General features: G+C 44.5%; 1 protein-coding gene across 6 annotated transcripts in view; it reads right to left on the reverse strand.

Moving 5' to 3' along the window:
* Window positions 1-2,063: 2,063 nt before the first annotated feature.
* Window positions 2,064-26,804, reverse strand: part of PKDCC (protein kinase domain containing, cytoplasmic) — a 37,941-nt gene continuing 13,200 nt past the window's right edge. The window contains exons 2-7 of one of the 6 annotated variants that reach the window (XM_072856818.1): window positions 24,463-24,585; window positions 21,083-21,354; window positions 17,343-17,422; window positions 16,527-16,634; window positions 6,044-6,217; window positions 2,064-3,309 (exon numbers count right to left, since the gene is read on the reverse strand). In XM_072856818.1, coding sequence (XP_072712919.1) covers window positions 3,224-3,309; window positions 6,044-6,217; window positions 16,527-16,634; window positions 17,343-17,422; window positions 21,083-21,354; window positions 24,463-24,585 — 843 coding nt within the window. In that variant the 3' untranslated portion in view covers window positions 2,064-3,223. The other 5 variants (XM_072856819.1, XM_072856822.1, XM_072856816.1 and 2 more) reach the window with 5 other exon arrangements.

Genomic DNA, 26,804 nt, shown 5'->3' on the forward strand with positions numbered 1-26,804 from the left:
AAAACTGTAGGCTCAGACAAGATACAGAAACACAGAAGAACACATTTTTATTTTGGTCTAAGCAAAGACCAAAGCTTTCAGCATGTCTCCACCACATCCCTCGGGACGTTGGGGCAGAAGTGATGCTGAGCAGCCCCTGCTTCATTGCCTGGAGTCTGTTCCCAGTGGTGGGGCCGGTGTCACCCCTTCACCAAACCGTCATGGAGACAGAGGGCAGCTCTTGGAGGCTCTCTGAGCCGCAGCCTGGCCCGGGCATCGTGGCCCTGGATGGGACCGAACGCTCAGCACAGCCCCTCGCAGAGCCGCAGCAGCACCCACTGCTTCACGCAGCTCTCACTTCTCCAGATGAACTCAACATCCTGTTTAGCACTTCATTTTGTGCACAGCCAATTGGTTTTTCACTGAGGAAATAAGCTCTCCCTGTTCAGCCTGACACATACATAAATACGTATACACATACACACACGTGCATGCCCGCATGCAGACGTCAGTCATTTAACGCCCTGTGGGTGTCTTCTTTCACATTTCTACCTTGTGGCTTGAGGAAGCCAGGAAATGTAAAAAGCAGTCAAAATGTTAGGGTCAAAAAAACAGGTAGAAATGCCTTTTCCACAGAAAACGTGGAGCAGCTCCCAGGCTGACTGGCCCACACCTGCCAGCTCACTTTGTGCCTTGCTTCCTCCTCCTCCTCTTCCTCCTCTGTGGCTTCTCAGGGGTCTCCATGTCACAAGCGCCAGGGAGGCACTTTGCTGAATCAGACCCACTGCTGCCAAAGACACTTTCTCCCCATAATGTCAGACTTTTGCCAGTGCTTATTACAGCTATTAAATTCACTTGTTGTAGTATCACACCTCTCTTATTAAGATTTTAATCAGCATTTCCATTGGAAAGCCTTACTCTCAAAAAGTTATAAAACTGCCTGTATAAAGCTGATTACCACTGAAATTTAGAATCCAGCTTCTTGGCTCATGGTGACTTTTCTTTCTTGCTTACTTGATCTCTGTTTGCAAAAGCTGATGTAAATTGGTTTGGCAAGTTTATTTAATTCCAGGGATAAACAATTCCTGACTTGAGTGAGGCATTTTTTTCCGGTGTGCGGAAAGTGATGGAATGAAATTATCCTAAGTTACCTGCCTACAACATTAAAGAATTACCCCAGATATCTTTTTTTCCCCCTTTTAAATGTTGGTGTTTTTTACCTAGGAATGCCACTAGAGAATTTACCCATTCACATTGTTTTTAAACACTGAGTATTTTTGGAGCGGTGTACGGTGCTTAATGGTAAGGCAATCACAGGAGGTTAAAGACTTTCAAAATACATACCAGCACCTCAGTGCCAACAACCCATATCACTTCAATGAACTGTGCAGTATGTGTTGGCATGATTTATGTAGCAATTTTAAAAGAATCTGTAGTGTTTGTTTATTACCGCAGCATGATTGATGGGTTCCTAAGTGCACGGCGACACAATCAGCTGAGCTATTACGGCTGGGAGTCTGATAATTTGCGAGTTACAGCCCTTACAGCATGTCATTTCAGTCAATTGCCAGAAGTCGTTAGGGTATCGGTGACCTCAGAGAAACCGCGGTGAGACGAGACCCACTGCCGACGGTGTCATCATCTCTCCTGCGTAGTCACGCGGGCTACGAGCGCTTCTGCCCAGCTTCCCTGGCTCTCCTGCTCTCCTTCTCAGACCCTCCTTGGTAAAGCCCGGTAAGAAAACCCACCATTTAGCCCGATGTGTAATTCCTTCAGGTTCTGCTCTCATCCTCATCCCTTCCAAATGTTAAAAGACTGGTACTGATGTGACTCACACTACAGAGAAAGAAAGACTGCTCAAGCCTTGTCTTCTAATGGTCACTGGCTTTGTGACAGGCAACCGCATAGGCAAAGCCACTGCGTACCCCCAGAAACACACCCCTTGCTGGGAGCCACTGGAACAACCTCAGTTCTTTCCTGGAAAAAATATCGCAGGCTTAAGTTTACATACAATACATTATGTCTAAGTCCTCACTGGACGTAGGCGTTTATTTGCAACACAAAAAAATCGAGTAGGAAAGAAACTGTATTTATCTTTTATTTTTTTTTTACAAAAATAAACAATTTGAGAAACAAAAGCACATTCTTTTTCCTGACTGTACAAACTACAAAACAGTATGACATTGGTCACTTTAGCATTTACTTTATTGCTTTCACTGAAAGCAAATTCTCTAGACACACCATGCCTGTAAATCGCATTTTATATAGAATTAAGGCTAGCATTCATTTGCCATTATTAAGGTCATTTACTTCATTCACTCTAAGAATTAGCAAGCGGTGCCTTAGAAAACCAAGGGTTTGATGATAAAAAATACGAATAACTGCAAGATAGTCATTAAACTAGTACTGATCCACCAGCTGGATTGCTTTGCCAGTCTGTCAAAGATGTGGCTTCCTGAACAATTCAAACTCGATTCAACAAAAGTCTTAAGCACAGGCTTAATTGTAAGCATATGCTTAGGCCTATCCCTATTCAGCAAAGCACTCGGCACTTGGGTAAGTCCCTACCCTTTCAGTGGGACTATTCATATGCTTATGTGATTTGCTAGACCTACAAAATGGCGCTTTTACATTAAAAATGAAACTTTATGATAACATTGGAAGCAAAAATGAAAATCAGCTACAGTCTTGCAATTCTAAACACAACCAATTCCTTCCTTTTGACAAATACGTCGGCATTGCATATTTGATAGCTTTAACACAAATGCTGATTGTCTTCAGAAACGTCTGCTATTCCGCTTACAAACTGATATGCTTCAGTTACTCTGTTATGATTGTACGTGCCCAAATAAATATCAGCACGGAGGATACAGACTTCCCGTAGAAATGATCAACTTCCATCCCTGTGCACACATGCACAGGTCAGAAACATTATGCTAACCTTGGTTAGAAAAGCCAGAGCTGCCAGCTGATTTACAACCAAAATTATACCCTAACAGTGTATCATATCTTGTATTTTGCTTTGTGTTTTTAAAAAAATCACATTTTCAAAATGTTGTTTTATTGCACATTCATCCTGGTCATGCAGGTTATTTCTTTAAAGTTTTGTTCAGCACTCTATAGATTAGAATGAGTAATAGTGCAATTATCTCTCCGGCCACAGCCGCCTTATACCTAACAGCTGCCTATATTTATACCCAAACAGCTCTCGTCACTCACGCGTCAGACTGAGCCACTTTAGGTGTCAGTCTGTAACCTTCACATATGTTATCTTGTCAGGATCAGGCATGATATGATTTGAGGCCATCTTGAAGAAGACAAGCTGCCGACCTGCACCGAACAGGAAAAAGGGGGGGAGAGGAAGAAAACATTATTTAGAAGCGATGAGCGAAAGGCTGCAAACTTTAAAATATTGACATTTCATATTCTTCTTCAACCTATGCATTCTTCCGGCAACCCGAGAGTGAACTCTTTCTTAACTTCACCTGGTATAAAACCGAAATGCTTTCGCCTAAAATTGAATCTCCCCTGCCTTCAGTAGGTTTACTCTTATCTAATTATGGTCAAGATACGGCTGCACACAGCTAACACAGTAAATGAAGAAGAAGTCTGAAGATTTTAACACAAATTTCACATGGCCTTTAAAATAACGTATTTAAAGACTCTCCCACTGATAAAAACAGGCTTGGGTTCAGGGCATTCATTTGATTGTACAGGAGCAGAATCACCTTTGCGTGCTTGAATCTTTGCAAAACTGATCACAGTGCAATGTACGTTAAACAGGACTTTCTCTGAAATAGCTCTTGCTCATCACGTCATAGCGCTGGGTTGTAAACAAGCTGGAACAAGGTTTCTACTCCTCGTACAAAAAGCACCAGCCCGTGCTAACAGCCTGGGCAGTGTAAGGCACCTGCCACACAGACATCCCAGGGCAGCGGGGGCTGAATTTGGTGAGGTTTCACTCGGCGGTGTTTGTGGGAGCCGCAGCACAGTTCTTCTATCTCCCCGCGCTTACAGACCTGGCATCTGACTCACATCCCTGCCTCTCGATGAGTACCTGCCGTCCCACGGACCCGCGCTGTCACTGCCCTTCCTCGGAGCAGGGGCCACAGAGAGATTTTCCACAGCTATTCAACCTCTGCCTTCCCTCTCTCTGCACTTCAGAAAATCAAATGCTCTTTACTCCCAGCCTGCCTCTCTAGGGGGCTCCCATAACACTATTTTCTTAAAAAGTATCACACAGCAAACGGGATGCCTCAACTACTGAGCCAATTGCCATGCTGCAGATTTCAGGGACTCGGGTGCTTGTGCATCAGGAGCAACAAGGTAAAGGGAATGACAAATACAACTAGAAATATTGCTAATATGTCTCATTTGCTTTTACTATTATCATCTGAGACAGGAGCCGCTCTAAACTTCCTCTGAATTTCTCTGTGCCATAATAATTACTTTTTTAGTAGATTAATTAACTTCAATAGTCGGACTATAAATAGTCTGACACGGTGACCTAGTAGTCACCACTTAGCCACAGGCAAGCTTAATATAAATTAGTTTTTTCTAGGTTCCATGGAAGTCTCTGTTCAAACCTCTCAGAAGCACAAGAAATGCAGAAAGCCGTAGCAGTATACTGCCTAAAACACTCTGAAACGTATGAGCTGTCTAAAGTTTCTCCTAGTTTGTGATGCTTTCAGAGCTGGGGACCTGCTAGGCATGTATATAAGCCTGGCTTTGGTGTGCATTTATGCTGCTCAGCTAAGCACAACTAAAGCACCCAACCGCACACAGGGTAGATTTTGACTTTAAGGTTAAGACATGTTGTGACTGCAGATGTACAGACAGAAAGCTGCGCCTCAGAGCCTAAATAACTTGCCACACTGAAGTCTGTGGCAGAGCAGGGACTTCAATCAGCTTTCCCAAGGTGTGGCTAGCATCAGCCACCCTTCCCCTCCAAGACAGGAGCAGGGCAGCCGACCTGGCCCTAGCAGAAAATGGCAATGACAGGCAGGGAAATAGCCCTGTATGTGTGGAGACAACACACAGAAGAAAAACTCACCCTGACTTCAGGGGGGGGTTATCTCAGGGGAAGATTACGAAAGAACACGGATTTGGTCCATTGCACCTTATACACAGAAACATGTCTTTTTTCTTTACCCTTCAAGGGTTGCAGTTTGCCCAGGGGAACACTGCCAGCTGAGCTGGCACGGCGGGCACGCAGCTCCCCTTGCATGCAGGGAAGGGGTGCAGGGTTGGGAGCCAGCTGTGGCATTTGTCTCTTTGAACCCCTCGGCCACTCCGGAGCTGCAGCTATCGGAGATTTTTAGCAGAGACTTGTAACATTTTTGTTTCTCAGATTGCTCTGGAGTTGCCTGAAATAGGCACAAGTGGTGCAGAAGGGGTGAGCCGGGGCCAATTCTCCACTTGATGTCGATCGGCACCGACTGCCTGCCTTCAGGGGAACCACGTGGGGACTGCCAGGCCCACAGACCTTTTGGAAAATGTATTTCTCTTTTCAATGAGTCTATTCTGTTAGACAAGAAAATGAGTTGTGGTAGCAAATGGGATTTTCCCCTGGAAGTTCTACTTCTACCTGGTTTTAAAGCCTCCCTCCTCGCTGTCCTTTAGCCACAGCCCTACTGCTAGAAGCACAGTGTTCCCACCAGCGGCAGGGCATCTCTGACACCAGCTGGGAAGTCCCAGCTAGATGCATGGGAGAACCTGTTTGGTTTTTTGTCAAACCGCAACCACCATATGGATTGGAAAGATTTATTTAAATCCAGATGTCGGACCATGTCCTGCACATTTAACTGCGGAAACAGGTCACAGGCTTTTGTTGTTGTTTCTGCTGCTGTGTTTTAAAATAAAATTTCAGACCGCACAGTTTGGAGACCAAGGGTCCCTGTGCTGTGGCCCTCTGGTGCCAGCTCCTTTGAGCCTGCCCACAGGTTCCTGCTCTGCCGACAGCGGGCAAAGAGAAGCCCCACCAAAAATCAAACCAGAAACTTCTAGCTGCTGCCCGAATATGTGGCTCGGATGCTGTTTCTGCTCAGCAGCATCCACAACCTACCTGTCCAAGTCGTCTGGTTAGTTAAGACGAAAGCTTTGCACTGGGAGTAGCTGTCACAGATCTCAATGGCTTCGTTGACGTCAAACACGGAGAGGAGGCAGCCCTTATGATGGTAAGATGGCCAGCATCTGTAGTTCTCATCAGGAATAAAAGCTTCAGGCACCCGTCTGTACTCTGCAAATAACCACAGCAAAGCAATCATTTTGAAAGCTCCAGCAAACCGCTTGTTTTTAACAGGCAAGGCTTATTATAACAGCTTCGGAGCGGGCTATATGACGGAAAAGGTGACAGGCTAGACTGTACCAGCCTCGGTTTACTCCCAAACGTGTTTATAGCTCTGCACCTTACTTGCCTTTTCCTTTCCTCCTTTCTTCTTCTCACCTTTTTTTCCAGAAAGCGTCTGTAAATAAACAGTCTGTGCACAAAACCCTTTCCCCTTCCCCACCGCGTAGGCGAGGCTTTGGTTTTATTAGGAGTTTTACAGGAAGAATGTCCCATTGAATAAACAGCATCCACTTGAATGAACTGACTCACTGTCCTACTTCTTAACAGTGAGCGGGATTGTCGGGGTGAGACCCGACCAGGCGTTCCCAGCCCTCCCTCTCCCTCAGAAGAGCATGCTATTTTCCTCCGGCCCCTTTAGAGAAGGAAGAAAAGACAGGCTTTTAATTAAGCAAACTTTTTTTGCTTGCTCGGATTAGCACAAAAGGGCCTCCGAAGAGAAGGAAGAAAAAAAAGTAGCGGGAGCTTGTCGGCGTGGTCCTCGCCCAGCGCCTCCGCGCTGCCCGGCCGATTACTCCTCTCCCTTGGCTGCCGTTCAGTCTCACTTGCCTTTATGAGCTGCCTCTTGTTCTCTGTTCACAGCTCCTCTCACTTTCCCAGCCGCTGACGGGGGTTTCGCTAATGAATGCATCAGCAAATTCAACTAATCATTTATAAACATTTCTATTTAGCCTCCAGACGCACAAATTGACGGTTCCCCCCTGTCTCTCCCCCCCACATCCTATTCAAAAAAATAAATAACATTCTATATTTCTTCTAATTGTATCTATTATGGAAACCAGAGCTGCCAGCCCTGACTCACAGCCTATTCTTAAGTCACTTTGGTTCAGGCATTTTCTGCCTGACATTGCAGATTCAGCCTGCTAATATTTCAGGCAGCACATTGTACAAACACCACCGAGTTGGAGGCGAGTACATCTACTACTCTAAACTGCCAGTATTTCAACTGGGAAAAGAAGTACACATCCACAAATGCTCGTTCACACCACACAGTCTGAAATAGTGGGAAACAAATGCAGTAAATGCACTCTTTTTTTAAGCCTGGCTCATTAAAAGTATCATAAGAAACACTCACGAACAAGAAGCAAGATCAGAGCTGATCATGTCCCACTTAAATCAAAGGAAAAAAAGTTTTCATTAGTTCAGAAAATGCAGACTCATGCGCATGAAGAAAAATAAACAAATCAAAATGTAGTTTCACATTATAAATGGTCGTTTCTCCATCAAAAATATAGATACACTTCTTCTGAAGAAAAGTCAGAGCATAAATCAAACTGCTACTGGCTGGATAGGTAAAGTCCCTTTTTTTTTTTCATTTCTGTATCAACTGTACAGTGTAACAATAACTGAATGTAACTGAGTAATATTCTCTTATCTCTGTATGGTAACTGCTGAGTATTGATTTGTAAAGGTCAGTAAAATGGTGTGTGCCAATGAGATGCAAAAAAAATCAATTCACCATTGTCAGCGCCATATACAACTCTCTGTATCAGTGTGCGTGCCATGTTGCCTGGATCTAAAACGTGACTATTCACAACTTTTCTCTGCACGGCTACCGAAGTGCCACCTAACACTGCACTGCACCAAAGCCCGTGCCACAGAGGACATTCACAGAATGATGGCACTTGCTGCAGCAGCAGCAGATGAAGCATCTGCCTGATTCTCCGTGTCGGCAGGGACCATGCCCCGGCCCTTCCCGCAGGCGCTCTCGGAGCCTGCCGGGCTCCGCGCCGGGGCTGGGAGGGAGCTGCAGCATCTCTTGGCATGCCGTCAGGGCACTAAGCAGAGCAGCCCCACATCACATCATGTATTTTTCTCCATGCAAGGCAGGAGCCCATCTGGAAGACCTTTATTTTAAATTATCGTTCAATTTTTAAACTCTTCTGCGCACAGATATGCCTCTTAATACTCCTATAGCACTTACTTTCTTCTCAACGCTGTTCCCGGTACAGCTGTCAGGGGTTAGGCTCTCGGCTGATGTAAACAGATTTCAAAAGAGCAGCAGTGATTTACGTGACCTGAGGCTCTGTCAGAGGTAGGAGATAAAGTTCTCCCTTTCCACTGACTTTTTCAAGGTGACTGAGCCTGGTAAATCATTTGGGCAGCTTGGACACATTAATCAACAGAGTTGGGCCAGCAATAACTGCGATGGTGATGGCGAGGTCCTGGCTTGTGGGTGCAAGAGAGGATGGAAACCTCCACGCCGGTACTTAGGGTGGTCTCACCACGCAGCCGAGCCCCGTGGCTGTCCCTACTCTCCTTGCCACTCCCCGCTGGTTCCTGCACGAGGGAAGCCACCACCATCTGCAACAACTCATGGGAATAGGGTAGCATAACAGGTACACAGCAGTGCTACCCACATGCGGAGAGAATTTTTCCTTGGGTGGGAGATCATCAAGCGCCAGATGGGTGAAAATACAGCCACTGGAGTCTAAGTGAAACCACAGAGTCACACAGGCTCCACAAAGGCAGCTCCTGGCAGCTCCCCGGAACTGGCACAGACCCCTGAATGCCTGCAGTTTGGGAACTGAGCCTCCTGCCTACACTGCTTGCCTGGAGAAAAGGAGGCTGAGGGGAGACCTTATCGCTCTCTACAACTACCTGAAAGGAGGTTGTAGCAAGGTGGGGGTTGGTCTCTTCTCCCAGGTAACAAGCCATAGGACGAGAGGAAATGGCCTCAAGTTGTGCCAGGGGAGGTTTAGACTGGATATTAGAAAATTTTACTTCACCGAAAGGGTTATCAAGCATTGGAACAGGCTGCCCAGGGAAGTGGTTGAGTCGCCATCCCTGGAGGTATTTAAAAGACGTTTGGATGAGGTGCTTAGGGACATGGTATAGTGGTGGTCTTGGTAGTGTTAGGTTTACGGTTGGACTCGATGATCTTAAAGGTCTTTTCCAACCTATACGATTCTGTGATTCTGGCATGCAGCGAGGGGGAAAGGCAGGAAGGCCGCCCCTCTCCCCGCTTGCGTGGCAGGCAGCAGGGATGGCTGCCCAGGAGCGCCTTCCCCTGGGAGCATCCCGATGGGAAGGCGGCCACGAGGAGCAGGGAACGGGGCACGCGATGGCCCCGCACCCTGGCTCACGCTCCCAAACCAGCCAGGCTCTCCCCACCACTCCGGGAAGCCAACACAGGATCTCCTCTTAAACTATTACAGTCAGAATTGATCAGAAATTCATTGCAACACCAACCAAGCCTGAGGAAAGTCTGAGGAAACCGCATTTCTCTCCAAAACTCACTTTATCTTGAGCAGAGCAAGGTAGCTGCTTCCCCGTTTGCATGGCGAAGGCAAATATCCCTGGAATCTCTTGTTTACACAACGACAAATTAGGGAGTTGACCCCTTAGCCCTTATTTGTGAAGTTGTGAAGAAATGCACTCCTCTCACGTGAACTAGAAGGATGCTCCTGAAGGATGCCCCTCCATCAAGATGCGCCCTGGCAATGACATTAGCCCCAGCCCGCAGGAGAGCTGGGCTTCCCCTACGCCTTTAAATGATCATCTTGGTCACTACAGTGCAGTTACTTGCTCAATTAAGCAATACTCCACTGGTTTAAAGACAGCTCCAGCTCAGGTTTTTGTCCTGCCAAGACCTGAAACTTGCTTAAATGGAGTCCATGGAATTTGAAGGCTCACGGCAGTAAATCACATCATAAAAAGGTCAAAGTTCTGGTCGATTTCCAGACTAATGGTGTTTAAAACCAATAAATACTTGCCTAATACTATAAATGCAGCCATAAATTTACACTTTTGTGTACATACACGTAGCTTGACACAGAGTACATAAAGTCTATCAAGGTAATGGCAAGCAACACATCAGGGAAATGCAAGATGCTCCTGCCCGTATCACAACGGAAAAAGAATGCTTTTCTCCATCTACTGATTTTATGAAAATTGAAGCAAATAAAAGTAAGGCAGTAAGCCTGATCTTGATGTCCTTACGACAGATTTACTCCAGCTTAATGTATGGGAGCTGATTCGCTGCTCACAGTTACACAAATAAATCCTACTAGGAAACACCTTTCCTGCCCCGTCAACATTTTGAAACTTAATACTATCTTGCTATGCTGAATCTGGGCAATCCTCAAAAGTTTTGTTTTGTGATATTTTTAATAGTTTTAAAATATTTTTACAAATTTGCTCTGGTCCATCAAAGTATGCTGTTTCAATCACACCAAAATCTTCTTAGAAGTTTCTCACAGTGCTAGCCAGCCCCCACAGCAGCCACAGCGATTTTCCAAGCAAGCATCTTCTCCTGACAGGTAAGAGAGGCATCTTTAAAAGCAACCTGCAGCATCACTGACCAGGGCAAGAGCTACAAAAGAAAGTCAATGCTCTAAAACCTTCTTCTAAATTTTTCCCATCAAAAAATCCCATCAAAAAATCCCATCAAAACAACCTACGTTGTCCCAAAGCTGACTACAATCTATAAACATACTCATTTTCACTGTACTAGACTGAATCGTATAAATAACTCCACAAGTATATAATAAACTATGTGAAACCGCCTGTGGTTTCCCCCTTTTAGCTTGTTTGAATCACCCTAAATCTGACTTTAATCAGTCCTAATGACCATTTATTTCAGCCACAGCAGCCAGATTGCATTTTTACTACCAACTACAGCTACTCGTTGGAAATTTGCCCAGTTCTTTTTTCTAGTTATCACCTGCCAATACACCATGGGTCAACGACACAGACGCAGTAATGTTCATCCTTGAGAGAGAAATCATGTTGCTCCTTTTCCTCCCTCCTCTTTCCTCCACTCTCGAGAGGAACACTGGCAGTCGACTCTGGATTTGCTTTTAATTGCTTTGCTTACAAGTAAGCAGAAAGAGCCTGATCTTGCCAATCTCAGCAAAAAGTGGCACTGAGCAGTGTTTTGCTCTACAAACAGTCCCCACCGACTCCCAGGGAGCTTATGGAGAACAGAATCAGATCCTAAACAGACAATAATACACTTATGTGTTTAGTACACTTCATTTTATGCTGAAATTTTCCTCATGCTTCAATACCTCACATTGAAGCATGCTTCTGACAACGAGCCTTGCAAAGCCGTATGCACAGTTGCGCTACGGAAAGCTATTTTTTAGTACGTCTGAGAAAATGACACGCTAGGCGTATCCCGCGCGTCTCTGCTTTCAATCATTTCTGACGAATCCCAACTGTTTGGAAGGACAGACAGGCCTGGCAGAACACGGGTTTGCCGTCAGACCGGGAGATAGCCCTTCTTCTCTGGTGAGTATTTCCGTCCTTTGGCTGTTTCCCGCATGCAGGCTGGAAGCGAAGTAAGGCTTGCCTCTTTTCATATGCTTCTATTGTGCTTACAGTAGAGCCATATTTAAATCGGTATGCAAGCTGTCACCGAAACACAAATAAATAAGGAGAAGAACGACATGTTCCCTTACATTTTATTCCCGTTAACATGACACAGCTGGAGCGTTTTTCCTGCCTCGTGCCCCATGTCCCAGGGCCGCTCCCCAGGCTGCGGAGCTGCTCTGCACCCACGGACGCCTCTGCAGTGCACACCGATTTGCTGAAGGCAACTAGCCCAAACTAGTGCCACGGATGTTTGTAAACTGCATCTGGCCCACTCGCTCATAAAAACAATGATGCTGATGATGGGTGAGCCAAAAGGTGCCGAGGGTCACGTGTGCGGGGTATTTAAGCTTAAAGACAGATGCCTACAGGATTTGTAAAAGACACTCAGTGGCTTCTTTAGTGTTGTTGAAAGGAGCTGAGGACCTAACCCATCAGCAGAAAGCATTCTGCTGTACGCTGCCAAATTGGACCTAGAGAAGTTTAGCGACAGCGGAACACGTTGCTCAGTGAAGAGAGCATACGGTTTGCACAACGGTGGAGATACGCCTGAGCAACAACCAACTGGTCCCTATACAGCCCCACCGTATATGGGTGCAAAGGAACCTGCTCCCGCATTCCTCTGCGTGCTGGGATTGCCCGGCTGCTGATGCGAAAGCCCTGTGCGCAAGGCAGGGCGTAGAGGGAGGCTTTCTGCCCGTGCTTGCAGCCCCGGGCACCTTTCCCCCTCAGCTGGCCACAAAGCAGCCTTGACGTCCCTGGGAAAGAACCACCAAACGCACAAGTGCCAGAAAAAGCAGGAATCCAGGCTGCGAGGACTGGGCTGCAGTATGTTCCTGGCTGAGCCTTCAAGCACCTTCAGCAGCATACTTTTAGCCTTCGCGTTGTGGCCTGCCGTAGGATACACAAACTGCCTCAAACAGTATTCCAGCAACCTTGCAAAATCTCTCTCTTGCACATACACATGTGCGCAAACACTCCCCCCGCCTTGATTTCAATAATTCTTGGGTGGATTTACCATTTCCTAAGCAGGTTGCTATAGTGACCCTGCAGAATATTTTTTCAAAACGCTGTTGTACTGTAAATGTTTACATACAGCATAATCCTGCCAAATTGTCTTCAGACAAAGGAAAACATGCAGTGTCTTTGCTTCGTGTCCAGCCTTCCAGCTTTTTTAGCATCGAGAAGGTACTTTCAACCAACAGTGGCAGCTAATTATGCCTTTCTGTGGGCTTGCACACCCTCAGGCCTAATAATGGGTCATCTATTAGCTTTAATGAATAACAAAGCTATCGGATTTACCAGTGTTAGCTGATTTCACGCATTTCTGAGTAAATTTGGAGTTAACTGAAGGGCTGGGGCTTAGCTCAAGGGCAGACACCCAGTTGGTACAAATCAGCGTCACTTGACTGAAGTAATAAAAATGTTGATACTGGGGCAGGACTTTACTGATGAACATCAGTAGATTTTTTTTATAGTCGTCTTAATCTGGATAATTAATGGAACGATTTAATAATTTTTAGATAACACATGTCAGAAAAAATACATGGTTCCTGTTTTAATTCACTTTCTTCTCGATTCCAGCAAGAGAGACCAACAGCCAATGGAATATAAAAGTATTTGCTCGTGGTGTTGTTTTAAACACTGTAATGTTCCTGTATCAACATTAACAGTAATGTGATTTATGATTACAGAACACATACATAGCTATCGAATGTCTCCCGTGCCTCTACTCTGTTTCTAAGATACTAAAGCAAAGTCCAGAGCATAATATAATTTACAGCACTATAAAATCTTTTACAACTGAAGCACAGTGAAAGCTTAATATCCAAGACCTTCTGTAATACGACTATGTCATCTTGTTAAACTTTATTTATGGGAACACTAGGGTTGACAAGAACTTTCTTCATGTCACTTCCCTACTGATTATCAATATCACCTTTCTCACTTCATGGTGTTCATAGGAGGAGGTCTTCCTTTCAAAAACATAGGTTCAGATAGATAACAGACTGTTTCCTCAAAGTTTATGTTTTAGTTACGACCTTAGATCACTTGCCCGAGATCATGATCTCTTCTTTCCTAGTACGAATTTACAATGCTCTATCCAAGACAACGGATAATTCAAAGCATTGAGACCTAAAATTCTGAAGCACCGTTACCTGAACCTTCTGTGGTTTAGTTTCCCAAAAAACCAAACCAAACCAAAATCTTCCGATTCTTGGATCTGAATTCTCCTCCAGTTCTGCTTTCAGGATTTCAAAATAGATCATACACCGGAAAGGCCTTAGACCGGCATTGTTAATTCTTGTCATTTCTACTGCTTGAGAGAGTGGAAATCTTGGGAGCCAGTCACCTTGCGAGACTTCCATCATCTGGAGCAAAATCGATGCAAACTTGTGTCCGCCCGATCTTGGCACAACGGCGTACGAATGCAAAGCTCTGATTAACTCCAATCTGGCCTGAGAACCAAACTATCATCTCTAGTTTTATCTTAACCTAGCACTGGGTTGGAAAACACTCTCCGTGAACTTTCATCATGCTGTAGAGCAAGGCAGAAAAGTTTTAAAAAAATCCGAGAATCTTAAAAATATTTTTTCTTTGCTTTCAGAGAGTAACACGGCATCCTCCTAGACCTCAAATAGGGCCAAAGCAAGACCTCGGCTGACAGCTTGGGAAAGTATCACAGTTGTCCCTTTTCACACCCATCTCTTCCTCCACCACCCACCAGGAGTTACACAAATTATTCAGTCTGCTCCGCATTTCGGCCCTGGTTTCGCTGGTCAGGACGCCAGCTCAGCTGCGAACGTCCTGCCAGCGGGAAGAGGTTGATCACTCAGACACCAGTCCTTTCCAGCACCACTGTCACCCTATCCTGCAGCTTCACCGTACCGCAGGAGAATTTATCATTCCATAATCTCTGGATAATTTCTCATTAATAATTTCTAATTCCATAATCTCCGGACTGAGAATATTAAAAATTAATTCTAGCACGGTATTATCAATCAAATAGTGGTTGAGGAAGGAACGTGTTCAGAATAAAAGTGATATGAATGAGTAGGTAGGCATATTTTCACCCTCACGATATAACTTTTTCATACTTTTCTGGCAAGGAAAGGAAGCCTTAAAATAGAAATAAATTACAACCCCTTTTCTGTTTGGTCAAAGTAGCCTTAGAACAAACAAGAAAGAGGCCTGCACATCTTAAAGGCATGGCAGCTCAGTCTGAAAACACATCTCATCTAAATGTAATTTCCACTAAGATATCTGATTCCTGAGGCTTGCCATTGGTTGAGAACATTTTCGTATCAAGGAATTCAATATTACACTCACGGTCTTTAATGTGGACTGGCCAAACATGTTACACAAAGCATCTTTGCTCACGCTGTAGAGTGCAGTGTCCTACAAATAAAAAGGGCTCCTTCCACAGAAGGGCGTCACTAACTGTGGGCACAGGTAGCGGATTCTGCACTGTATTATCCAGGACTCTAAGGAATTAACCTAACACAAAAATACGTAATTATTACAGTAGCCAAATATACATGGAGCTCTGCTCCATATTAGTAGAAACCTGCACTGTTACATTTACTACCACTGTCCTAAGCTTCAATCCCCAAGATCCTTTATAAACATGACAGCCGTCTAAAATTCAAAACTTCATCTTGTCCTGATACGGCAGTCAAATCTGGAATCAACCAGCATCACAGAAAAACTTCAGCCCCCCTGGCACTTCTTCAACAAAGGACGTGTTTGTACTATTGATTGTACTGCTGAAAATAATTTTGCTGTGTTGACAGGCCTCACTCAGCACAGATTGTGATGAAAAGCTGAAAATTAGAGAGTTAAATGAACACCTGCAACAATTTTCCTGCCAATTTTACAACAAAATAAATACTGAATTATTCTGATAAGTGGGTCAAATTCATCCTTGGTGTCATGGCCCTTTGAGGTTAACAGCGCTACGACAGGAATGAATTTGGCTCCTGTGTCTCTTTCACAGAGCAAATGCTTCACTGAACTTTTCAAACCCCCTGTGCCAACATTCATCTTCATTTAGAGCCCATCTTTCCCTCTTTACTGAGCTTTTACAGTAAAGCCATAATTTTCCTATCAACTTGCAGTCAATTATGTTGACAGTTTGACATGAATATTGTACGTACACAAAAATAATTTGCAAAACAGCTTTTTCAGTTGTTAAGACTTAACAGTTATTTCCATCATACATAATCTTCTTTGACGTGTGTAATTCCACAAGCTATCCTTCCGGGAAGAATATGCATCCTTCCATATCATAGCTGCCTGAATAGCATTTTACATACCTGTGGTGCTGCAGAGATTTTATGAAAAAGATACTATTATGCAGCTTCGTTTTCACCCTGTCCTTTTTTGTCTTTTTTATTCTATTGCTAGCAGAAGCTGAGGGACACATTATTTTTCTCTTGCAAAGCAAGCAAAAATTTTATTCTTCCAATCTACAAGTGCTTATGTAGCAAGAAATTCCTGTAAGTCCCAGGAAATCCACGGAGGGTTATGGCATCTTGGTTAGATTCCCCCTGACTCGTGTTTGGGGAGGTTCTGATATTCCAACAGCAGAGAAGTGTGTGGATGTGATGAAAAACATTTTTCCGTGGATCTGCTATGGAGAGCAACGCTGTGTTGGATTTCCTTATCCCCATTACAGCCTGCTCACACCTCTGGATGTCCAGCTTCCTCATTTAGCGAGAAGGGCTTCAGAAGGCACCCAGGAAGCAAAAAGCAGACAACAGATTACTGTGTGCATGATGTCAAGGGCCATCAAGCCCCATTTTCTGCATGTTTGCCCTTTCAAACCTCAAATAAAAGACAAAGAAGGCTTTCTGATTTTAAGTTTCGAGAAAGACTACTATACCAGCTTTCGGCATCCGAGTCGTGTTCTGTAGGTACTCTCCACTCTTATACAGATTCAAAACTCTCTCTAGCTGAGCAGCCGTCTCATCTATTCCCCAGTGAAGTTCTCCTTTAAAAGCACAGAAAAAGAATGAGTTAGATGAGAAGCAACCTGCACAGGACAAAATGAGGCTGCATTCACATAAAGCCCTAAGCATCAGAGCCCAGCGGTGCCCTGTTCTACAACAGCGTTGTGATGTGGACATGAGGTCCATGAGTTGCTGCAAATTGGGTTTCATGAGCTGGCTCGTCCAGCTGGGAACCCCAGGCCTGTGGGCAGAAAACACTGCGGTGAGCTCCCCACGAGGGACAAACTTTAGCCAATATAGGGAACTCCAAAGGCTTTGCTTGTTAATTAGCTATAGCCCAGCATCATTAACTTCCCCGTTGAATACACACGGTACAAGGTATAAAGCCCCTAGAACAATGCACCAAAAACCCTCAAATCAGATTTACAGGCACATGCAACTACTCTTGTCCCAAAGGCACTACTTTGGTAATTAGTAAAGATCTATGGTAATGTCACTTGCCTCTGGCTTCTGAGGTATAGAAGCACCACTGGTACCATTGGCAGTGGGGAAATATCCTGGTTTTATCATTAAAATTCCCCTTGTCAGAGACAGGGGGTCCTCCAGATCCCACAAGGAATTGCATTCTGATGGAGTTCACCCCAGTGAACTCTTGCAGTGAACATAAAAGCAGCATCTCCCACATCCCAAATGTGACAGTCACACTAAAAAAGGAAATACTTTGGCATTACCATGCTTATTGTGATTACCTGTTGCATTGACTATCTTATCCAGTAATGGTCTCAGCGAGGATGGAGCACTGTGCGGAAGAAGGTACGTAAAAAAAAACCTGCAATGGAAAAGTAACCCATATTGAAAAATTTAAAAAAAGAGTTCACAAGTGTCTGGTAACTACTGAACAACATAAGGAATAAAATTCCTATTGCTTATAAGCCACTGACCTATTCAGGAAATATAATCATATTCTATAGTCAAATAAATATATAGCTGAGACTATTCACGCAGCTGTCTGGCATACCTGGGGCACGCTGTTATATACAAGGCTGCCTTGTAACTACCTGTAAATGTTCCATTAATACAGAAATTTGCTATGAAGCCCTGTGGATTGTGACTATTTGCAAAGCTCTGTACTTTAACAAACTAAAAGGATGCCATCAACGCAGAAGTCTTGGGCTTTTTTTTCAAACCTTGAAAGTGCATAAATCAAATTTCTGCTCGTTTCAAATAATTGACTATTATTTTCTTTTCTACAGTTTTCTTAGACTTTCAAATGAATTGCCAGGAGAAAGCCGCCTTCTATTGTTTTAATTGCCACTGCAATTCAGAATGTCTTCTCTGTTCTCATCATTTACCTAAATTCAAGATGCATTCATGTAGATATTCATCGATGGATGTATATTCTCCATTACAAAAAGAAAAAACAATACACCTTTACCATCACTTGAAGTGCACTTAATTTTCACATTGTTCCTTTAAATTTCTATTACTCTGCCAATATTACCACCCACTGCAAACTCTTGAGGTTGGTGTCAGGCCATAGCAACCTAAGATGAAAGTGGACAGTTCAGGATCTGACAATATAAACAGAACTATCAGGCATAAATATTAGGTAATGAGCAGAACAGGAACACAACTGGGAAACTGCCCTGCTTTACATCTAACCTGCAAAGCAAAGTAAATGCTTTTTCATATACAGAGACCACATTGTCAAACTGAAACCTCCAGGGACTCACGCTCAGGAGGGAGACTAGCAGACATCTCACAAAAGCACAAATTAAAAAATTAAGTTACTGATAGCAAAAATTGATCATAGACACAGGTATTATTGAGCTGACATATTCCACTTACACAATGAATATTTCCTTGAGATTTTAACTCCCTTTTTCATCCCTTACAAAAATAGTATCTATGATTTTCCCAAGTGGGATTATCCCCAGGTAGGTTTTCTTAGTGATGAGTATGAAACAGCCAACGTAAATACATACAGAAATCTAAAGAGCAGCATAACATTTGTAATGAATAATCTGTCTGGTAAATTTTACCTCACTTTTTTTGCTTAGAGATTACCTATAAAGCAGAGTCCGACTGATTGTGAATAGTTCTTTGCAAAAATTCAGTAGCTGTCATTTACTTTGCTAAACGCTGGATGGATGCGAGTCAAGGAGGTTATTGTTTTCGCGTGGCTCCAGAAATATATGACTTGTTCTAATACAAACACCCACATGTGAAATCTGACATGTAGAGACACTGGCGCCTGCAAAACTTAATTGCAGGAACATTTGTTATTCATCGATTGCAGGGCCAGTGGCATCCCTTGTGATCTGCATAACACAGATTGTCAGATCCTTTTACAGGTCTTCCTACAGCCTTTTTTTTCCTTTCTTTTTTCTTTTTGAGAACTATCTGATCTTAATTTAAGAATTGTCAGTGATGGAGAATTAGTCTCAGCCATTGGTTAATAGTTCAAAATATTAATTATCCTTACTTTTAAAACCGACCAGTGCTTTGAAAATTGTTCCTCCAAACATTGGGAGGAAAACCCATAGAGACACATTTGTGACAGAAGGTAACCATCTGAAAGTCAAGATGGGACAGTTCTTGCACAGTAGAGTTTTTTCTAAAATGTCTTCTCTCCTTTAATTATTTACCTCATAAAGAAACCAGCTAGATAGGCTAGTTATGCTTTCAAGGCTAGGGCCTGCTGTATTTCAAAATTACAAGGGGTTTATGCACTGTTTGACATATCGCTGCTTTTGACTTCTACCTAACAGCACCAGCAACCCTTTCCCGAGGGCAACCTCTACCCCTACAGCAACAGAGCGCATCCATGAAAATATGAAATTTAGTAGCCTATACCGAATGAACTGAAGATTTAGCCTTCCAAGAGAAGCGCACAGTTTGTTGCTAATGCCCTAGCATGGGTGGTCGCAGCCTACTATAGCATGAATCTGCTGTTGAACAAAAACCCACTGTCTCTATCGAATTAAGCAAAGGCAGGGGCTGAAAACACTGGCGCACTGTGCGTGCGTTACACACTGGTGCGCGGTTCAAGGGCAATATTAAGAACTGTAATAGAAGAAGACCGCTTCCTTTAGCGAGACCAGTAACCTGCCGCAAACCCACCACTCCGCAGACATATCCCCACTTACGACCAAGATGGATGGGTGCCTATTAAAGGTTTCTTAGCCAGACCAGTAAAACGGTCTTAACCAAAAGCTAGCAAGCTAAGCAGGATCCTTAAGCAAAGCAAACGGAAACGGAAAATTTTGCAGGACACACTAAAATCTGCGCTGCACAACTGCAGATGGCTGTCATGTGGTGCAGCCCATTTCAGTGTGGTCAGCTAATGCAACACACATGCTGGCGAGCGCCCTGGGACCAAAGCAGAAGACTCTCCTCGCTGTGGTCTGGCAGGCAGTGAATGGCACGATACTTGAAAGGGAAGTCTAAGAAATGAGGACACCACTATGGCATTGCTTTGAGATCCTCCATCCTCCTATCTGGATAAGACAAGGCGGCCGCCTGCCCCGCCAGCCGGAGAGCGGCGGCAGGAGGAGCGTGGCACCGAGCGTCGTCTACCGGCTCCCCAAAAAGCAGCGACAGCTCTCCCAGCATCCCGGCCCAGCCCTCCCGGGGGGGCAACGGCTGACGGGGGAGAGCCGAGACCCCAAACACAAAGCCATCGCCCAGAAGGACTCCGCTGTAAATTTGGAGCAGCCCTTAAAATTGAATTCGGAAGACGGACACGTCAGCTGAACGCTTTTCTTCAGCATGGCCGACTGGTCTGGCGTGACCCGTCACCTCCGCGTCCCACGTCGCCGGCACGGCGCTGCCGTGGAGCAGGAGCAGCAGCAGGAGCGAGTCCCCCAGCACCTGCCCACAGAGACCAGGGGCTGCGGGCAGAGGGGAGGGGGGCACAAGGGAGCACCCCTTGCTTTCAAAGGTTTGGGATTACGCCCCAGATCATCAGCAACGAGGGTCTCGGTGGCCCCGTGGCTGCACCGGGGACTGTGATCACCCTGCCAAGGCAGGCTCCGGTGAGGCAGAGCGCGGGATGACAGCTGAGCTCTGACTCTGCCTCTGAAGCCAGCCCTTTGCTCAGCCAGTGGTGGAGAACATGAGATGACCCTTCTTAACTCACACCCAAGAAGAGCTGCCTGAATCATCTCACCATGGAGCTAATGGCCCCCCATCTCCACAGGCACCTCTGTTTCACTCCTATGAAAATCTCTACCTGTGTGAGGAATTCAGTGGAATGAAACCAACATAAAATTAGACTAAAAGTGGTGAATCACACTCAAAGTATGCAAAACATTTCCAAAGTTTTAAGTGCTACGTATTTTCACAAACGAAACAATTATTCATGGCTTCGCTTAGTCTCGGGTAATGGTTCTGAGACAATACGTACTTGTTGATGTGAGTAACTATAGAGGATGCTGGAGACTTTTGGTCCACTCTTAATTCTCTTTTACCTTATCCGATCATGTACCTGTAGGCATTGTAGAGATTCCTCTTTTCATTCATACTCTGACACCGTCCCTCAACTGAACAGGGCAGGGTGAAGTTCCTCGCAGGGAATTCCATAAAGCAGTCGCTGTTACTGGTGCAAGAGCTCTCCTCAATGCTAGCATCATCGAGGTCCGTCACCTTCAGTTCCCCATCCACGATCACAAACTGCCGAGGACGAAAATCCAGTAATGTCACGGAGCCAAGAGGAGAATGAGCCAAATAATGCAGAAGCCGAACTAAGCTGAGACATATCTGAAATGCAAAAACGTGGGTACCTTGCGTCATTTTCTCAGTACAAAGTATAAAAATGAAACCACTTTAGCTGAAGATATATTCATAAGTATATGACTTAATATAAGCATAACTTATCCTCAAAACTGAACATTGCAACTAAGGTCTTTTTCAGAGGATTAACATAGTTGATTGTAAAAGCCTTAGAGACTTGAAACAAAAATAAGCTTCTTTACCAGTGCTTTCCCACACTACTCTTGAAGCAGGGCTCATTGTTGCTATTCTTACTTTTAATAGAAATAAAAGCATTAACTTTTAATAACACATTACGCACAGGCCTTGACCACGCCGCCTGATTCTGCTCTTTTACAAACTCCAGGTCTGGAAGTTTTGGCCGGACCGCCCTGCGCCCGCGCCTGGAGCTCCAGCTGCAGACGGTGTCTGTATTGCCTCCATACCGATCCTGCCTTTTGACTGCTTTTATAATTTTTTCCACTGATTCCTCTTATGTTTGCCTTTTTCCAGGAAAGAAGGAAGCAAATTCCCAGAAAGAGGAGTTCCACGGCTCCTCCATAACTCTTCGCTGTGCCTCAGGGTCAGCATATATATCTGTCTACCTTGCTGGGTCTACCTTGGTGGACCCTCACGTGCCACTTGGAGGCTGGGGTGGGAGCTCTGTGCTGATGCTGCACTCTTCAATTGCACATTAGAAACCCGAGTAACTACCACTAGACAGCAAACTCAATGAACATTGAACTCGGCCCCCTTACCAAAGTCCTGTTTTCAATTCATGCATTCCTTTAGAGTCCACTATGTAACATACAAATGCAAGCGTAGCATTAATATGAACACAGTTAAACACTGGAATTTTTATTCTATGTATTAAATTAATAACAGGTCTTATTCAGTCTAGCAAGCTTTTTATTGTTTATATATATAACTTTTGTTTTCTGTTAAGCATAAACGGTATACTCAGGAGAGCACCTAACTGCGTCCTTCGTAAGAAAGCTGAGCATGTCTGAAGTTAACCCTCACAGACCCTTCACCTGTGGGACATTAGGACTGTCTCACACTTCTATAATCATTCTCCTGCTTGACCAGACTAGAACATTTTTATCCTACTTACAGGATACCACAGTTCACAAGGAGATGCCTGTAGGTGTAGATGAACACAGGCCTGGTCATGGGACACCAGACCTGACCACCCTTTCCTCGCTCTGGAAGGACACAGGATTCATGTATGTGCCATCCGGCAGTATGTTGTATATAGTGCCCAAATGAACCTATAATACACGTATCTTCAATTGCCAATCAACCCAGAATTCAGCTTGAATAAAACCACAAATTTTGCCTTTTCTCAGAACTGTTTCTCAAAACTATTTCCCAATAATTCTGAAATGATTGCCTTTTCTCAAACGCCAAAAAGCCCCTGCCCCTGCACTGGCAGCCTCTGTGACCGGGCTGAGCCCCGAGGGGCTGCTGCCCTGTGTGCCTGCTGCCAGGCTGGGACTGCAAACGCCCGGGTTTGCTGGGACTGCAAACGCCCGACCAGCTTTAAGCACACAGATGAAGGCTTTGCTCAGCATCACACGCCTCTGCTGAGCGCAGAGGTGCTGACCTGGGGAGCAAGGTTACTGCCGAGTCCTTCCACACAAGGAAATTATTTGTAGGAATAAGGTCCAGTATTTATGCAGCCGTTTTCGGGACTGGACCACAACTAAGTCTCACGTATCGGGAAGATATGGTTTTGTTTCCTCCTTCTCTGTGTTAGTAGCATCCTAGACAAACTAATGAGCATGACATTACCTAAGACGTCATTACAGTGGTCACAGGAACATCTCATCTGTAATTCCACTTCTGTGAATCAGCTCAGCACCTTCACCTAGCTCTCCTTCATCTCCCTTTGCAGCTGCTCACTCAGAAATATCCATGCTGGAAGGAAACTTCCCTGTTTATTACCCGCAATCTAACATCTCTCTTGGTCATTTACTTTGTACGTAGTTGCCGTCACAGTCCATTATTTGCATTCCCTGGATCAGATGAGCCGAAGACAGGTCCTGTGTTTCAGGAGCCGTGAGGAGTACCTCTACCACTTACTAAGACCATACTTCTTTCAGGAGAAAGCAGCAAAGCTTAGTGCAGGGAACACACTTGCTCCATCTATATTAGTAAAATAAACTCTGCCAGGGAACGTTCCTGGGCACAGAAACTTAATCCCACACGCACGCTTGCTAGCACGGTCTCCGGCCCCGGTCTGACCAGGACCAGGGCTGCTCTCCTGCACGGTCCCCAGAGGCGATGCAGAAGGCAGCACAGCCCAGGGACCATCTCCCACGGGCACCCTGTGTGCAGCCACCCAGCCTTCAGAGAGGCCAAGAATGCAACAGCACAGACGTGGGCTGCACCTTGCTGGTTCGTCTCCGAGATCAGTCAGGTGCACTTTTAGTTTTCTGGTACAGAGGTAGCCATGGAATCCAAAGTGTTGTAGATGAAGAGTGCTGCTGCCTTGCAACGTCTTAGGGAGTTAACCTCAGCCGACGACACATCCCAATATACACTGAGCGAGACAGCGCTGTCTTGATCAAAGCATTGCTGCAGTCTGGCTTCATTTTGGACAAATTAAGTGGGACCTTCGTGCTCCTGGTAAATTGCCAACGCGGTAGACAACCCGGGTTTGAGATCTGTGTACATTTATTTCACTCTTCCCCCAGTAAAAGACCAACAGAGCAGGAAGCAGTGGAAAACAATTATAAAGCCAACCTATGATAAGGATCAGGAGAGAAATGTAACATCCTTCTATTGTTTAAATCCCAGTTGCAGAGCACAATGCTCAACGCCAAAAATCCTGGGCCTCAAGCTTTAACAAGTAAGAAATGTTTGAAGATACCAAGTAAAAAGCATATAGCCAGCTACAATTAGATAACATCGATAGACAAAATAGCACAATATCTTAAACACTGCAGAAAGGGAGTGCTAAATGTTGTTTCTAATCCAAGATGTAACCATAAGCAAAGCAAACATTTAATAAACGTGAATTGCACTGCATAGTACATAACCCCTGCTTCATGCTCGATGTTATTTTATATTCATCGCTCTCTTAAAAGTCCTTTTAAAACAGTTGTTACTCACTCGAAATCTGTCTTCCCAGGAAGTCTGTAGAAGCTGAATCATCTCTAAAGGCGAGCCTAGTTCAGTGATGGTCGTCAGCGTGTCTGGGATGTCATTGCTATCTTGGTAACAATAGCCATAGAGCTGAAAAAAATCACAACCAGGCAATATCAGTCTAACATATCTTGGCAGGCTTTTACGTTTCTCCGTGGATGAGGTGCAAAGCGAGCATCTCTCACAAGGCTCTGAGCTCTACACATTGTATTGCCTTGAAGTCCCCCCCAATAGCTTTTGTATCCTCTCATCTGAGTGACGCTCCCCTGAAACTCCAAATTAGCTAGCAGACTCTCTTGTGGGCAGCATACAGCACAGGGCCAGGGAAGTGCCTCCTGCATACCCCTCTGTACAGGATCTTATCTCAATGAATGCTTAAGAGGAAAAAAAAAAATTAAAACATCCATGAATGCATGAATGCAGAAACAGAATTCTATCTGAGGAAAAGTAGTTTAGCCTATGCAATACTTGGCCAAATAAGACTATTTTCTGCTTAAAAGACATCGCAAAATAGCTTTTAATGACCTTTCCCTTAGGATTACTGTTTGTGCATTGAATGGCAATGTGTATTTCAATGACACAGTAGCTTGAAACACAACTGAAATGCCAAAACTTATCCTTTCCCAGTCAGAAATTGCCTCTTGCTATACTTGATGGCCTTTTGTGTGCAGTATCGTTAAAGAATGGCAAATACTCCAAAATATTATCTGCCAGTAGCTTCTTCAATTTAAAAGCATTTAAATGGCAATTTAGGCCACGTTCCAGCTCCTTCTTGTACTTGCTTTCCAACGCCATTTGAATGATTAATTTTCACTTGCACAAATAATTGCACAAGAATATTTAAAGACTGTGGAGAAGAGATGTCTTGCTTTATATGGAGTGGGACAACGTCTGACAGGGCTGGGGGACAGGCTTTTACAAACTCCCTGCCAAGCCCTGGCAGAGAGGCAGTTAAATGAGCCTGATAAGGATCTGACTGCAACTTTCCAGCCAGAATAGCATGCACATGAAATAAAATTAAATGTAATCTCTGCTCCCAGTCAAATAAACCATACAGAAAAGGGTCTGTGTGAAAATGCAGCATTAAAAAATGCCCTGCTGCTATTCCTCTCCTGCCTTGTCCTGAGGAATTTGACTTTTCAAACCTCTTTTACTTTTCAAAAGCTCAGGGAAGGTGATGTGGGTCTCCTCCGAGCTGAGGGGACTCGGATATGGCCCTGCAGAAGCAGCCAGGCTCATACAGACCAGAACGAGGACCGAGACTAATTCACCAGGAAAGCGGAGAGCCCGACTAGCGAGTGCCATCGCCGGAGGGAGCGGGGTGAGGCTGAACACAACTGCTGCGAGCAGATTCGAGTATCAAGCACATTCTTACGGCTTGGGACCCTCCCAGACAGAAAAGCAAAGACCAGGCTAAAGTCAGCAAATACGGGATTTGTTATGAACCGTTCTGCTAGCTATGGCTGTAGCTGTCTACATTTAAAGGAAAAAAGGGTGCCAAAAAAATTTAAAAGAAGTAAACAATTTTTCTTTTTGGTGTAAAAATGGTGCTGTATTTCAAAACAGCTGCTTAAACACAGACATTAACCTAAACAGAAAAAGAGCTAGAAGATTTTGTTTTAAAATATGCTGAAAAGATTTTGGCATCCGTGTACAAGAGAGAATTTGTGATAGATGCCGATACAAACATTTGAAAGAGGAAAAGGGACCTTTCTCTTTACTGCCCCAACCAAGACAAAGACTGCAACAGCAATCATTTCTTAATCTAGAGCCATTCAGACCAGACTTGGGTTTGTTCCTTATCATCTGCGACACCATTTTTCTGCAGCTTATTGACAGGAGTTAAATCTTCGTGTGCTGGAAACTATCTTAGGGGATCACATCAGCACAATTCTGTTTAAGCCTTCTGAGCTAACAAAAAATGAAATTAAATGAAAATATTTAATACAACATATATCTTTTCTCAGAGACAAGCTGGATTCTGCAGTTCTGAGTAGGTATTTCACGTCTCTCTTGTGTGGGGGCACACTAAGAAGGCAGGATGAAGCTCGGCAGGTTTGAAAACCCTCACTTCTGAGTGTCAAAATCTAACGTCTGTTTCTGTATCATCTGCAGAGTTCAGTGCTTGTCTTTAGCACAGTAATACTCTCCATTGGGGAAAAAGCCATAAGGGGAATTAGCAAGCAATCCAGACTGGGAAATGACAGCAATCGCAATAACTGTTGGTTCACAGTAACACTGAATACAAAAAAGATATCAGTCTTCATTAGACATTCTCAATCTTTGTGAAAACCATTCCAGGAATAGAA

This window comes from Ciconia boyciana, chromosome 3, assembly GCF_034638445.1.
Source record: "Ciconia boyciana chromosome 3, ASM3463844v1, whole genome shotgun sequence".
In the NCBI taxonomy this organism is placed as follows: domain Eukaryota; kingdom Metazoa; phylum Chordata; class Aves; order Ciconiiformes; family Ciconiidae; genus Ciconia; species Ciconia boyciana.